Source organism: Agelaius phoeniceus, chromosome 5, assembly GCF_051311805.1.
Source record: "Agelaius phoeniceus isolate bAgePho1 chromosome 5, bAgePho1.hap1, whole genome shotgun sequence".
Taxonomy (NCBI): Eukaryota; Metazoa; Chordata; class Aves; order Passeriformes; family Icteridae; genus Agelaius; species Agelaius phoeniceus.
Genome location: NC_135269.1, coordinates 61075021 through 61091664, shown reverse-complemented (window position 1 = coordinate 61091664; position 16644 = coordinate 61075021). Strand labels below are relative to the sequence as shown.

Below are 16644 nucleotides of genomic sequence, written 5' to 3'. Positions count from 1 at the left end.
ATAGTTAGGAACAATTCTCAGTTACAAAAACAAGTGCTCTTATTTGGATGTCAGTTCCTAACAAGATAGATGTTCTTTCTACTACTGTAAAGTTACCCGCTAGTGTTTATTTCTCATACTATTTGGAAATACAAAGTAAAATACAAAGTAAATCTATGCAATCATATTGAGTTTTTCAAATCTCCAAACAGATTTTGGTAAACTTCAAGCAATCCGTGATAAGGATGAGAAATTTCACAGTTGAACCATACATTTTGGAAACAGTAATTTCCTCTTCATACTGAATTTTCAAACTAAGCTGATTTCCTGCCCACTAGGTTCTGCATGGAAGTTAACAGCAAAAAGCTGTCCCCTCTTCACCCTTTTCAAGGCAAAATTGAACAGATCTCAGGCATATGGCATTGTAGGAATGAAAGGGGGGAATTTTGGTGTAGAATGGCGTTATGATGAATGAAGGATGACATGCAGAACAAAAGATCGGTTTTGGATATGGTTAATTTAATGAACTAGGGGTGCTTCCAGGGAACACCAAGAAAAAGGCAAAGTTTTTACCTGAATCCCATTGTCACTGAAGTTTTTGCATTGTGATATAGAAAGTTCCAATATTTTTCCATGGCAACCAAGAGCTCTCAAACCCTAAAAAAATCTGGAAAAATTAATAGAGAAAGGGGGAAAAAATCGGTTTTCCTACCTCTTGAGAAACAAAGAAACTGAAAAATGGTAATGTGTGTGAAATACCTCCACCAAAACACATTTACGTATCTCCACAATTTGGGGTGGATGAACTTTTCACAATTTTTTTTGGGAGGAGGTGTGCTGTTTGTTTGGTTTGGTTTATTTGGGTTTTTTTGTTGGAAGAACAAAATACTACTTGCTAAGACCAAATGTCTTAAAATTGCTGCCTTACCATTAAGGGCTTTATGGCTACAAGGCAACATTTGAAATGGTGCTGTCACACTCAAAAGTGTATGAACAGCCCCCTTATTCAAGACAATAAGGACTTCCATTAGGACTGCAAAAGGATCTGAAAATGCTTTGTGAATTTTACTGCTTCTACACCAGGAAACAGGGCAATGTTCTGATCCTAAATGCTCTAATGTAAAGGAAAATTAAGTGTTGATTTTGTAAAACTAATTTTTATAATCACAACAGAATATCTCTGTACTTCATATCAATAAAGTAAGCTTTACTGGAAAAAAAAAAGTTGTCCCTTTATTCCATATGGTTAATAAGTTATCTACAATTAGGCTGTGAACAGCACTGCCTAATTGTAGGCAGAGAGGAAGCATCATCCTGAAAAAACAGGCACATGTAGATAGTGTCTGGATCCCAGATGTGGACACTGTAATGATAATGCTGGAAGAGTGCGGCTGGAGTTCAAATTTTGCAGATTCCTGAAATCTCACAAGCTGGATAGATACAAAAAATGGAACAATAAAAGAAGTTTCCAATCCTGGCTACTTATGAAAACACAAAACTTTGCATTTTTCTCAGCAGACGCAGTTGTCTGGTGAAATCTACTTTCAACAGCTTTCGTGCAAATCCACAGATTTCAAATTTTTGTTGACCAGCGTACTCCTATTCAAGACAATAAAATAGTTATGTGCTTAAACCTAAAATGGCTTTATGCCAGAACTTGAATTTCTTACAGCAAAGACTCATGGTCTGATAGGTGTGATCTCAAGGATATAATTCTTGCACTTTTCTTTACTTAAAAGTGACACCACTTTAATGCACTTGCTAATGAAAAACTAAAGAATATAATAAAGATTTTTTTGCTACATGACAATTAATGCTGCTATCACTTCAACGTTAATTTATAATCATTTTATATTACTAAAGTGACATTAAATCACAGAAAAACTATTTTTATAAATGAAAATCAATACATTGAGGCATTTTGTTAACAATTACAGATTTAAGAAAAAGAGTGAAGACTTGAAAGACAAGGAATGTCATTAAGATATTACATAAAATTTATGAAACTTTCATCTTTCCAAAAAGAAACCTCTTCAAACAATCTCTATGCAGAAAGCTTAATCTGTATGAATTTTTAAGCTATTATTTTTGTATCTAACATACATACAAAGGCATCAATTAGCACTAGTTTTATTAGACTTTCTGATTTATTCCTTGATAAATGTCAGTGACCACCATCCAGGATATTCACCTATTTCTGGAAAATTTCATTTTCTATACTAAATCTCCTCACATTTATGGAAGATATGGTTGGAGTTATCATATTGGAACTCCTGGAAACAGATTCTGGCAAAACAAATACTGTGCAAGCCACAGACTAGGACCACCCACTCTAGAATCACCTACTCTCCAAAAACCTATTTCTCCTTTAGTGTCAGTAACTTACTCCTGTATCTTGGATGCATATTCCATTGCTATGGAGAAAGAGAAGACTTTGTCCAGCATCTCTTCTATAGCATATTGTCATTTCCATTTGAAAACAATTTAAAAATAAACTTCTTGATCCTCTGTAACAGCTATTTTTTTCAAGTAATTTTTGCATTTTTGTTCTTTTTCAGTTACTTTATATCATAAGGCCTACAGACATTTGCAGAACATAATTTATTATTATTCCACCATGGTTTCTGTGGGTAAGAAAATGACTATTGACTGTACCAGTTGGTGAGGGTCTTCACTTGCTAGAGACAAAAGCCACCTGAGGCTATGACATACCAAGGAATAACTCCTCATTATTTATATTCTCATGCTGAAAGTCTCTGCCTTTCTACTGCAGACTACAATGAATGTCTTGTCTCTCTCTAACAATAACCATGTGCTAGGATATTTCCAACTTCTTCTGAGATCTCTGTCCACATATCTCTTTGCAACCTTCAAGGTCAGCATCTGTAATGTATCTTTGTTCCACAGATATACAGATGTTGCTTCCTGCTCATACTCCAAACCAAACAGATTGACTCCAATGTGACTCCAGGCCTTGGACAGCTCTTAAGAGGTGTCTCCCACCATCTATACCTGAGCCATTTACTATTCAAGTACCTAAATTATCCTTTAAAATGCTCAGATTTCTGCACAGTTTAGCCACAGTCAGGCACCAGTGTCATGGATTGAACACTAGAAGAGAAAAAAGCAATTCCTATCATGCAGATTCATTTTGCTATTAAAAATTCATATGTGTCAGGACAAAGTTCAGATTCACATAGTAAAAACCTCTGGGAAATGGGTAAGCAAATGTAGCTGTATTGTTTCTAATACCTGAGCTAATATGATGGTGGGCCAGACCTGTTTTCAGGAACTGCAGGGACATTTTTCTCCTGCAGTGTAGAAATCCCACTGTATAACACATGCCATAAAATTCAATTTCCATACCTAACACCACTTGTGGTTAGACCAGGTCATAGTTTACAAACTATGATTGCCAGTGTTTCTTGAGACAGTCCAGATGACAGGGATTCCATTGTGAAAAAATATCCTGTAACAACATCAAGCCTGATTTTCCACATTGCTGAGTACTTTTAATTGCAGCTGATTTGCATTGGGACTCCAGGTGCTGGCACATCTGGCATTGATCACAATGACTCTGTTTTAGTATTTCCTATATTTTGTAGCATTAAGTTTCTAAGTCTCCAGATTAAATGCTCTCTTTCTCCAGTCTCCTAAACAAGCTGGAATTTGGAGTCCACTTAAATGTACTTTAACTTTTTCTTTTCCCTGCCTTGGGAATGTGTGGGATTTGTCACATCCTTTCCTTTGGAAATCAAATGCAACTAATTCATTTGCAGTCTGTAGCTGGTTATATCTATTAGACCAAATGATATCTTTCTCTTAACTGTTACAAGGCTAACTGTTTCTCAGTCCTAATAGCCTAATTTTCTAACAGACTAAAAAGCAAAGCCAGACTGTGAGTTTGAGTCACTGCAGATTCAGAATCCCACTGAGTGCTAAAAGAGTGCTAAGAGTGCTAAAAAATTCCTCTAGATTATTGTGGAAAGTCAAAATGCCATTTTTGTATTGGGCAGGGTTTTCTTCCCCTATTTAGAAACTTACTTATTATTAAAATACAAGTAAATATTTGTGTTGCAGCCTGGCCTTCAGGACCAGTCAGGATTTGAAGATCATTAACACATAAGAAGTGAAAATGGAGCTAAGTGCTTACTCATTCATATAACCTCTATTCTGGAGTACCCAGTGATTGCAAAGCATGCCCAACTTTAAACAGCACACACCAGCAACTCATCGAGAAGAGAGAATGGGGCCTTAAATAATTACAGCAGAAAATTTCATGCATGAGGGTGTCACAGCACATGCTGCAGTTAAGGCAGCCACAACACACAGAGCATCACCGTACAATATCAGAAAGCTTCAAGCATCAGCCCATGCAGAGCAACACCTTTTCAGAAGGCTTCAAGCATCTGCTTTTCTTATTCTTTAGCTCAACCTTTTTCTATTCTTCATCTTACATGCTTTACACCTGTGTGCCCTCTGCTCCCTTTGGTGTTGGTCAGTGCCCCTGGGCACCCCCTGGCTCATTGCTGTCAGTTCTGCTCACCTGCTGCTCACAGCTGTGCCCACTGGGGATGAGGCTCAGCCACAGCCCCATCCCAATTGCCACAAACTGTACTTCCATGACAGTCACCACAGAAGTGGAGAAGCAGAAAATATTTCTCTGTGTACTTTGTGCATCCTTTTATCCTTGATTTCAGAAGTGATTCACAGTTGTTCCTATTTTTAAAGTATTGTACCTATTTTTTATGTTTCAGCTATTTTTTTCTTTCTTATTATTACACTGCATATAACTCACCCCTGATATTAAGCTTCTCCATTAAGCTTGCCTCAGCCTATGTCAGGGCTGTTTTTGTTCCTGGATGCTTTATGTAACTCAGGAGTCAACTAAGCTTATTATTCTTTGTTATGTTTTTCTGTCTAAATCCTGCTTGATTAAAGACATTTTCTTCAAATGTCCTAATACTTTTATACCAAATTGCTTTTCTAATATCCCAGGAATATGGGTGGTCCAGGCCATATGCATCAGCAGCTTGTGTTGGAAGGAGGGAAGTGGGGCAGCTGCAGGCTCTCAAAATCACCCTTGGAGCAAAGCTGCCAGAACCTTGTCATGTAGGCATTGGGGAGAAATCAAGACATTTTAACAAACATGTGGAGAGTGTAAGAATAAAATTTGTGACTAGAGCTGCTTCTCTATCTCATGGAAGCAGTTCCAGTGAGTCTGCTTTCCTGAGACAGATGGATTTTGGTCCTAAGTGCTGATGTTACCATCTCTGTAATAGAAGCTCCTATCCCTTGCATATATTGTAAATAATTTTAGAGTGTTATCTAAAATTTTTGTAATGTTATCTCTGCATTCATGGACACATTCACCATACTCACAATTTAAAATGCTATAGTCCCTATTGCAAGGAGTTTAGAGGAGCAAAACATGAGGCAAAACAATGAGGGATGGAAGGATAGCTAGAAAAAAAAGAATCTTCACAGGGATGTTAAACTATCTGTCTTTCAAAGAACTCAAGATCTTTGCTCTGTCATTGCATTCTTGCTTTATTTTTTCAAAGAATTGTCTCAAATATTTTAATTGCTAAAATTCTTTTAAGTTTCCCATAATTTTAAGAAACTAATCTCAAGTACTTCAAGAATGACAAAACCAGATGTCCTACTATCAAAAAATATTATTGAGACTTAAAAACTGTGTGTTGTTTAAAAAAAAATTGAATAAAGGAAATATTTTCTGAAATGTAAAGGGATGAATTCTAAAATTAAAGAGTAAAAAAATTAACATTTAAAATGTAATTGTGTGGGGTTTTAATTTAATGTTATGTATTTTCTGAGAGTAAGAGAAATATAGTCAAAGCCCTAATGAGAAAAGCAGAGAAACTTCATTATGCCACCAGTTCCTCATATGCTTGAAGTTCAGTTCCTTTTCATTGCATATTTGGTTTTGTTAATGAATGGTCTTATTTATCAAGACACTTAAGCAACATGCAACTTAAACATGATATGAATTAATTCCCTTTTTCTAGCTAGGGTTCACAAGTTTCCCTAGGCATATTTTTTCATGCAAAATGTACAACTTTCTATGCAATATCAAAATCTGAACATGTGCAGTGATTACTTTTATTCAGTTTCCAATTTTCAGTTGAGAAGTAGGCTCAGGATAAGTAGAATAAACTCCTCCAAACATTAGACTTTTAATATATGTGTTTGAAGTAGCAACAGAAGAAAAAGGCACCAACACTGAGGGAAAAACTTCCATTTTGATTAAGTTATACCTGAGACACAAATATATCAGAAACTATATTGTATCTTTTCTGCCCTATGTTCCCATAAGTATATGTCAATCCTTATTGCATGAAATTCTGCTCTGCTTTGGGGGGCAGAAGGATTCTGCTGTCATTTGGAAAAACAGAAAGGAAAATCCTCTTATGTAGTACAAATCTAAATTGCACCTTCTAAGTTTTAAACACTAAAGAGCATGACAGGAAAAGCAGGAGAGATCCACAGCACAGACTGCTGGAAAGAACATGAGCTTTACAATTTTTCTTTATTTAACACAGCATATGGGTGTTGATTACTGTACATGAAACACTGTGCTCTCTGTTGCATTTTCCAACCAATACTTAGCCTAAGCTGACAGAGATCTCTATATGCTAATAAAAAGTATAATATAAAGCCAAAGCATACAAATAGTAGCCTGTTACAGAGCAGACTGATGGGTTTCCTTTTATCAAGTAAAGTTTTAAGAGTAGGAAATGTATTTAATAATTAATGTATTTATTTTATATGTGCATGAATTTTACATCTTAAATACAGCAAACAGATATAACCACAGGTTTTTTCCTACCATAGCTCTCAGAAATTACAAAAATTAAAATGCTCAATTTATCTGTCTTGTGGGAGAGAGAAAACTGCAAGCCTTAGCAACACAGTGTAAGCAGAAAAGCTTGGTTTGTTGCCAAGGTCATGGGTTGTGCTATGGGGAAACTAGAGTAAGAAGAAACACAGCATTTTAAAAGGCTAGCTGTGGCAAGCAAAGAGAAACAAAACATTTTTTTTGTAACATGTGGGACTAAATTCAAGGCAGCATAAATTTCATTCAGATATAATTGTGTGATATTTTAAATGAGCACATTAAGTGAAGTCTTCTTGGATTCCCTAACCCTCTTTATTTAACTTAAGTTTTTTTCACTTTCTGGCGTCCATAAAAGATACAGACATTATAATATTTTTTTTCACATTCCAATTTTTTTTGCACAAACTTTGTGTTACAGACAAATAATGAAGTTCTCAGTCAGAATTGTGTCTGGACAGTGACTGAGTGAGTAGTCTCTATGGAAAGTTATCTTGACAAGGACTCTATTAGATTTCTGTGTTCGGTGCAAAGAGTTTGTCCCAAAAGTAAAAGTAACAGTTTTCACAAGGCAGGACCTGCCAATGTTTAACCTGACTCCCCTCTGTGCTCTTTTTTGCTTTCCAGTTTTAGCAGCTTGACATATTGAAGATACTTTGTTAGTAATTCTTTCATTGGCAATTGTTTTCTAGCCCACAATGGAGAGCAGTGCCTCTGTTGGAGCTAACACTCAGCTCTCTCAGCTTAACTTCTGAAGAACCTTGTAGAAATGGCCTTACACTTACACTCCATCACTGATCCCAAAAGATAAATGCAGGCAATATTTATAATCAATACTTTTCCTAATCTGTACAAGTCAATATGCAGTTTGGATTCAGCAGCCAACAGTGAAGATAAGCAAAAATTAATGATGGCATTTTTAAACTAGACCTTTAAACCCCCCCAAAGAGTCAGAATAACTAATTTCTTAATTAGAAAGATGCTGCTCTTTGGAATGGCTGAAAAACTGAGCTTTCTGAAAAAAAGTCTGTTGGAGATAATGAGAATTTCCATTAGTTCCAGCACTCAGAAATGATCACCACTCCAGATGACAGAGCTTGGGAAACAAATCTAAAAAGACTCGGAACCTGTTTAAACATTTCATTTGCACTAATGTACTTTTTTAATTTAAGGAACTGAAATAACTTTAAGGAAAAATGATCTTATAGCACAGCAGCAGCATTTGTGTGCACCAGCAGCATTTGTGTGCAATAGCAGTTCTGTACCCTGCATGAAGAGTTAACCTGAGTCCTTCCTCAGAGTGTTTCACTTAATCAGTTGCATGTCTTGCACATAGCTAACTTGTAACACACACAGAGGTTATAAAAATGAAGTAGATAGAAAAGATTTCAGCCAAATTGAGAGATTTGTATACCTGACTACAGGTCTTTCAAAACTACAGATGTTTCAATACAGTTCAGATCTCTGGTATGTTTAACATTACTGCACAATTAGCTTTTCAATGCATTCCCAGAATTTCTTTTGTGCTCCCTGATGAATAAAAACTTAATCTCAGAATTCTGTAGGATAGAATCATATTTTGGCTTGTACAGTTTGTTGCAGCACAAAGAATCACTGCAAATCCCAAAGTCCCAGCGCTACTAATGAACTGATAACCTGAACAGGGCCTCATTGTGTGATCATAAAATACAGTAGAAGCTAGAATTCATAAAGTCACCCTGCAATAAGTCAACCACTGTGACAGTTTGGGTATTATTTCACAGTGCAGTTGGTTTTCATTCAAGAGGACAGATAAATTTAAGAAATGCAACTTCTTTATTATAAAGTCTATAAAGAATGCTGAGTCTGGCAACAAAGTCAACTGAATTTGAAAGGTTAATATTCTGTAACCACACTGAGATTGAGAGCTGAAATGGCCACATTATAACTTTTTTAATAATCAAGGCATGAATACACAGCTGATCAACTATGTGACAACACATGCCATACACTGCTTTATCATACATGAGGACAAGAATGCCATCATTCCTAAACTGGAATTATGTGCCAGGGAGATGAGCCACTACATTGCCTGGGTCCATTTTTAGACATGTTTTTACTCACATCTCTTAATTCTAAAAATCATGATCTATTAATTTTCTTTCTTCGGTTTTCACATGTGGTGGTTTCCTATAATTTAGGAATTCTGATTTGGTATATTCAAAATTCCCATTCCCCATCCCCCTGGGCCACTTAGGGGAGGGGACAGAGAATTCAAGGGTGAAGCTCAGCCCAGGAAGTAGGAAGGGGTGGGGTGAAAGTGTTTTAAGATTGGTTTTATGTCTCATTACCCTACTCTGATTTGATTGGCAATAAATTAATTTCTTCCTCTGGGTCAAGTCTGGTTTGCCTGTGACAGTAACAGGTGACTGATGTCTCCCTGTCCTTACCTTGACCCACAAGCTCTTTGCTGTATTTTCTTTGTCCTGTCCACTGAAGTGGTAAAGCAGCTTTAGTGGGTACCTGGAGCCCAGGGTCAACACACCAATGAGTTTAGGTGTAAAATCTGTTACTTTGCTAATGCTGACACATTTGAAAGTGCCTGGAAAAGCAATAAAATGAGTGGATTTCTACAATACCCTTACTAGTGCTTAAAAATTTTTTTAGGATAATCCAACCATTCTTTAGCAGTAGAAGCAATAGACACGTGCAAGCACACTCACAGCCCATGATTTGGCTGACAGACTGGAAAACCCAGCCTGCTAAATGTTAAACCAGAAAATGCAGGCAGCTGTCCCACCTGCCCAGCTAAACTACCAACAGGATAACGTGGTATTGCTCCAGCACTTTCACTTGCTCCTCCAGGCAATATTATCAGATTTTTATATGCCAACAGGCACAAAAAAAGCGTCCATTACACTTTAAAGGAGAATCTCTAGAAGTTCTCATGGTGTCAGAAACTTTAGGATCAACAGTAATTCCAACTTCTTTGTATTATTTTACAGGTCTTTTAATTTTGAAATGTTTGTAAGCTTTGTCTTCCCTGTTCTCTCTCACCCTTGACTCTATCACTGTATCACAAAACAGGGATCAAATGTGCAGCTTTGGAACTCTAACCCTTTGGAACCCTAACCCTAACCCTTCCATTTGTCTTTGTTTCTAGAAAATATATTCTTTCTCTGTATGCATTACCATGTTTTCTTGATAATGGTAAAAAATTGTCAATTTTATTTATTTCTTAGTATTAGATAGTAAAAAAGCATTACTTCAATATTCACAAAATTAAATAATATCCAAGTTTCAAGAGATTTGTGACAATGGAATTGTGACAATTGTCTTTGGTTATCATGTTCTTTTTCATAGCCACATTCCAGTACTATAATATGCCATGGTAATTAAGTGACACTACATCAATGGTTAATTGTTTTTTGTTTGAACTGGAGTAACAATGAATGAATTTTTGAAAACATGATACAGGAACAAAGCTATATGTATAAAATGTTTTTCAAAACATTAAGATATCTATACTTAGATTCTAAGAATTTATTTTTAAAGCAGAAAGGTGTTTTAACAGGACTTATTAAAAGTAAAATTAACTTTAGTACAATCCCTTTGCAATCATTACAGAAATCTGATGTGATCCAGTGCCTTCTGCAGTCTGCCATATTCAGTACAAGAATATACTTCAATGGTGAAATCATCTTAACACCAGACTCTGTAATCCACTGGCAATCAGCCACATGAATGTGCCTCATGTAGGGGCAGCATTTACTCATCAGCTTGAAACTTAAATCAGTATTTTGGTTATTCCCAGTCGAAATATTTAAGATGCAAGTTACACATCTGACATACATTAAAAGCATGATCCAAATACCCACTGAAATCAGCTGAAAGATTTATTTCAAATTATCTGAATGAATTGCAAAAATACATAATCTTAATGATTTTTTATCATTATACTAACCTTCAATGCTGACCTTCAAAAGTTTACATTCTGCAAGGGCTTTAAAAGTTGTGTCAGAAAGTTTTGGAGAGTCAAGAAAGACAACAGACATTACCTGCTGACATTTTTCAACCAGAGCCTTTGAAGAAAAAAGGTGAAATTAAACATCCATATGTTCATGATGTCATGTAGGGGAAAAGATCAGCAAATATTCTCCATGTAATATCAAAAAGTTAAAATTTCAAACAAATAGTTAAAATCCATGTAACAGTGCCTTCCAGAGAGTGAGTGGTACATAAACCAGTGAAATTCTCCATAGGGTTATTATGTTTGGGAACAAGGAAAAGAAGGAACAAGGAAAAGAAGCAAGTACCTGGAGACATGAAGTATGGCAGACACCAGAGACAGTGATATGGTTAACAATCACTTTTGCAGAAGCCTGGCAGTTCTTTTTTGATGGGCAAAATCAAAATCAGTAGCAGAATGCTGTTTCCACATATTATAGTTGCTTAACCACTGAAAGAAATGAAATGCTCTTGTTTATAAACTGGAAGACCATAATTCAAACATACCAATGAAAAAAGAAGACAAGACAATTGAAGTTTTCTGACAGTGAATGCAAGTGAGCAAGATTTATAAGCAAATTCAATGACAGTAAAAAATTCTTTTGTTTAGAACTTCTCCTCTTGAATTGATTCTTACTTTGAAGTTATTTGAGAGGATAGATGATTTCCAACATCATAAAGTTTCTCAAAAAGTACAGTTTATTTTCAGTTTCTAACAAATACATCTCTCTCTAAGAGTTAACATTTTGCTGATTAGCAGATCTTGAATCTAATTGCAGCCATTGGCAGTATTTTTGAAGACATCAGCTCAAATTTACACAAGAAATTAAATATTTATATCTTAGCAAGCCTAACAAAAACAGTACAGGAAAAGCTTGAGATCTTCTCAATGCTTTAACATCTTACCTAGGCACATAGATGCTCACTAAAACAAGAAAGGCATTTATCTCACTAAAAGAAAAACAGATACATATTGCTCTAAAATTTAAACATAATCTAAGGGATCTGTTAAAAAAATGTGTCCTCTAACTAAGCAAAAGTCAGGTTCAACATTTTCTACAGCTGAACCATTTATGGAAGTGGCAATGAATGTTACTGTCTCAATATTCTGCCTTTGTTTTCCCAACCTTACAATTTACATACCTATGGTAGATGTTGAAATTCAGTTTGAAGCAAGTTCTGAATGTAATAAAATATCTTCATTATTTCTTTCCAGATCCACAGTAAAATGTGCGTTAGATTCAGAGTGGGTACAAGGAAAGGTCCTCTGCAGTCACAATAATATTGAGCTCTTCTACAGAATCCTTCATGCAGAACCACAACAACAGCTCTGCCTACTCTAACAGTGCAATATTCAATGAAATCACAAATGGACTGATGCATCTGTCAATTCAGTTTATTCCTTTTATCACTCCAGAGAGACAATTCTTTAGCTGCTTAAATTCAATAGATGTCCATTCACTCTTGGGCATACAGAGTGTTTCTTTTCACATATAAATGCAGTGCGAATGACAGTTTCTTTTCAGCTTCTACACAAAGCATAGATTGAACAATTCCTCCCCATGAAGTCCCCCTGATATTTGCATGTAGAGATCTCACTGTTTTCCAGGCTTTTGAAGGTGTGCAATATAACAGTTGATGGTTGAACTTGGGGATCTTAGAGATCTTTTCCAACCTTAATGATTATATGATTTTATAGTAACCCTGTGCAGCTCAGACTACAGCCCCAGGAATTCACTTGCAAAACATCCACAGGAAAAAAAGTAGTCTGGCATGTCCTCCTGGGTACCAAATAAGGCCTGTGGAGAGAAGAATCCAAAGAAGGAATCTTGTAATATAAATAGACTGAGAGAGATTTTTGCTGTGCCCCACCTCTCCAGCTGCTTCAGAAGCCTGAGGTGCTTGGCTACCTTGCCTGAGGGGAGCAGCAGTGTAAGGCACAGGCTTTGCTCAGGGTATGAATGTTGTCTGACACCACTAGCAGACAGGAGATGGTCACAGAAAAGCAAGCCAGAAACTGAGCAGCAGCTGATCACCCATCACACCTCAGTATGGTAACAATCCACCAGGACGCTGGTGGATTGTTGTGTCATATGGATAAACTTTAATTTAAACTGTGCCATATGAATAAAACTTTAATTACCATGACTTTATGAGGACATGCTCCCAGTTCTTACACTTTTAGTCTCTAGCATTTGTAGCACGTGACTGGTCCCCACTACTACTTATCAGTGGAAACTAGAATGAAGCCTGCTTTACTTCTATCTTACACTGAGTGAGGAGATTCACACCTTGGGTTTCTGGCTCCTCTTTCTGAAAATTTAGCATTTGGGTTCCTTTTGCATGTGAGATGTTTTTAATGGAGTAAATGACTTTAAGTTATAATCAAGGCAGACTCTCTTTTCTGGCATAATGCCTCATCTTTTAACTTATGCCCAGGTTGGCTTGCTCTTTATTTTCAGGCTGAAGTGGCCTTTAAAACAGATTCTTTGTCAATTGTTTTAAATGCTTTGATGTTAAAATCTTTTCTTCAATGACTGTGGCACTCTTTGCACATTTTCCTTTGTGAAAAGGGATGCCAGCCCAGAGAAAAACTGGCTTCGTGTCTGTCAAATGTATTCTTAGACTTAAAGTGTTTGTGCAGATCTCACATACAGACAGACAGACAGACATACAGACAATATGGTGTGGCTCATAACACACACTGGCACTTTCAGCACTGTGGATGCAAATAATCTGTTGTGTTTTGAGTTCAGGACAAGTGTAACATATTTGTTTTTCTACAGTGGGTCTGTAACAGCCTGCAAAATGACAGAATGAAAACCCTACTATCAAAATAAATGGAGGAAACATTTTACTGGTCATGCATGATGATATAAATCCCATCAAGTCCCATGCCTCTGACAGCTGGCTGTGTTCAAGGTGGGGTCTGATGTGGTGCAGCTGTGTTATCCTGGATCAGGCTTCTCCAGGAACAGATGTACTCTAAGAAGCAGATGAAGAAGGAAAAAGAGCAGAATCTTGTTCTGAGGCTGCAGGGGGATTATAAAGAAAGAATCATCTCATAACCACAAGCTGGTCAGAGCATGTACAGCCTGTTGGTGCACTCCAGGCTCTCATCCCATGTCCAACTGAGATGTGTCTGTTGGACAAAAGGACACTGTGGCTTTGAGAATGTGGTTGATGTGGGCAACACATCAGTGAGGATCAGCAGATAGTACTGCAGACCTCACCATCAGCATGGATAGATTGGGTTTGCCCACCCCAAGTGATTGCAAAAGAACAAGGTGCAGTATAGGGCTACTGCAGCAAAGGCAGACAGTCCTCTTTTCTAGTGGTAGTGATCATCAGAAGATAAATGTCAGAAGGGAAAGATGTGTGCTAATTGTCAGGACAGAATATGAAACTCAGTTTTCCCAATTCCAGTTTTCTACTCACTATTGGTATATGCAATGAGACATAATCCTGTCTCATTGCCTCACCCCAAAATATTCAGTATCTATGAAAGAGATTAGCTTAATGGTGAATATCTGAGGGATGAATTGGGAAATCCGTACTTTCTGCTGGTCAAGAAGCACCAATTGCTTTAACATGGCATGACCAAGTCATTAAAGCAAGAGTTTACCTAACTCTGCAACAGGCCTCTTGGTTGTTGGCTCTTAAGCAGCACAACAACAGAAAAATAAGAATCCTGGGATCTCTGTACAGCAAAGAGCAACAAAGATCCCAGGACAGGTCTGAATCACCTCTGGGGACCTCTCCCACTCTCTAATTTCTATATAAATACATTAAGTTAATTTTCTAGTCACTACCTTATCTTAGATGCCTAAAATAAAGTGAAATTCCCATTCTCAAAAGGAGAGATGGTAGGTAGCAGGTAATCAGATCAAACTCAGCAATTCTGACAGAAATAGCATGCCTTTTTCTGGAATTCAGTAAGGATTGCATAATGTTAAATGCAGTCTAAAGGACTTTTAATCTCTATCTGGAAAACCACTGTTTGCTTAACATAGACATTTGATACCAGAAATAGCAGAAATCTAGTGCTTTCCTCCATGCAAGCCAAACCAAATGATAGGGAAGCAGTTAATAATAATACCACTGCACAAATTGTTTCTAATTTCTTTTTCACTTGAACTGGGTTTTTACTTGAAAATGGATAATGGATCTCAGGCATCAGGTTGAGAAAGTTCCAGTGTGAAATATGCATTGAGATAAGATTAAATAAAATTAATTAACGTTTAAATCTTACTGCAATCATTGTATGTCTCTTTCCTTTATTTCTAGAACAATAAAACTTTAAATTTCTTTTCTTTGTCCCCTGTGGATTCTCTATGAAATTTCAGGCACTCTCGAAGATAAGGTACAGAAATGTGAGATTTCTTGCACATTTTAGTAAAATAATTGCTTTCTCAGCTCACTTGGAATTTCTGTGTTTAATAGATTGCCTCAAGAGTGAACAGCTTGGCCTGAGAATTAATGTTAGGATACATATGGAGTTTAATACTGTATTCCTCACCCCAGATGAGTAAAATCCCACTTAAACCTCATCTATAAAATCAACTGTGAGGAAGAATATTGAGGTTATTGAATCTTAGGTCCCACAAAATTCTGCAAAAGAGACTTTTTCTGCATGACTCAGTAAAATCATTCTATTAATGTCTTATTGTTCTTGCATATACAGATCAGAAGTGAATGCAAAAATAAAATATAAAAGTAAATAAAATTAGGTAAATAAGTAAAATACAATTCCTTGTCTGTAGGAGTTTTCACTCTAATATGTAAATTACTGTCTTGGGTTTTTTTCTTGATTGCATAATAGTATACTATGATCTGAAATGAAAGTACAACAAAAAAGAAACATGGAGCAAACCACAGCTAAAGATCTGTCCCCATGGATTTAGAAAATAATTGCAGTGAAATGATGAAATGCTTATAAGAATATCAAAGTTCATTTAATTTAACCTTTGTATAGTTTCTTATTCTGAAGAATAGGGATACACAGGTTTTTTATTCAGGTTTGGCTCTTCTGCTACACATACACTCCTTTACAATTCTTTCTCCCAGAACTGATTGGATTTGTGGAATCCAGCCTGCAAGGCAGAACATTGTCTGCAGCACAGAAGGGATTTTGAAGAAACACTCTCGTGATTCCAGTATTGGCAATAACTGAGGGTAGAAATTTGAAAATCAACATTTAGAATTGAGGAAGTACTCTCTGGGGTACATGGGACTATCTTTTTTGTATCCTGTGTTTGTCAAGAATCATAAAATGAATTGTGACATCCTTTCAGATGTTTGGCACATTACATCGATGGCTCGACTCCACATGTTATTTTTCTTTTCATTTTCCACTGTCCAAAAAAAAGTGCTTATATTAACATATTCCTGAATTAGCATTTTCCTAAAATAAATAACAGAGCATTTTAACTTATAGTATTCATCAGTTACACAAGTTTGTATTCAGGAAATGTAAATAATCATTCTCTTCTTCAATAAATAAAGAACATAGCTCAGACGTGCTCCCCAAGTGATGGCCCCTTTTTTGTTGCCTGATAGGTCTGAAGAAGCCAGAATTTGGCAAAGTGAGAATTCTCCCAGTGAAGCTGGAGCAGGAGGAACACAGATGTTGAAAACTGGTGAAGTCTACATGTAGGCTTCTCCAACACCCCTGCAAAGCAGATGTCAAGAAACGAAAGGGACAAATGAATTTTTCCTAGTGGCTTGTGTTCTCTTATCCAGCTGTGGTAGCCTACAGCAAGTGACAGACTGCTGTAACACATTTTGGGCATGACATGCAATTTCTTTATACCCTCAGGTCT

At 36.5% G+C, this 16644-nt stretch overlaps 1 protein-coding gene across 1 annotated transcript in view; it reads right to left on the bottom strand.

Annotated features, from left to right (window-relative positions):
• FBXL13 (F-box and leucine rich repeat protein 13) overlaps positions 1-16644 on the bottom strand; it is a 38937-nt gene that overhangs the window by 14896 nt on the left and 7397 nt on the right. The window contains 7 exon segments of the mRNA XM_077178034.1: positions 508-636; positions 1522-1578; positions 9265-9337; positions 10343-10626; positions 10780-10896; positions 11131-11183; positions 11546-11629. Coding sequence (XP_077034149.1) covers positions 508-636; positions 1522-1578; positions 9265-9337; positions 10343-10626; positions 10780-10896; positions 11131-11183; positions 11546-11629 — 797 coding nt within the window.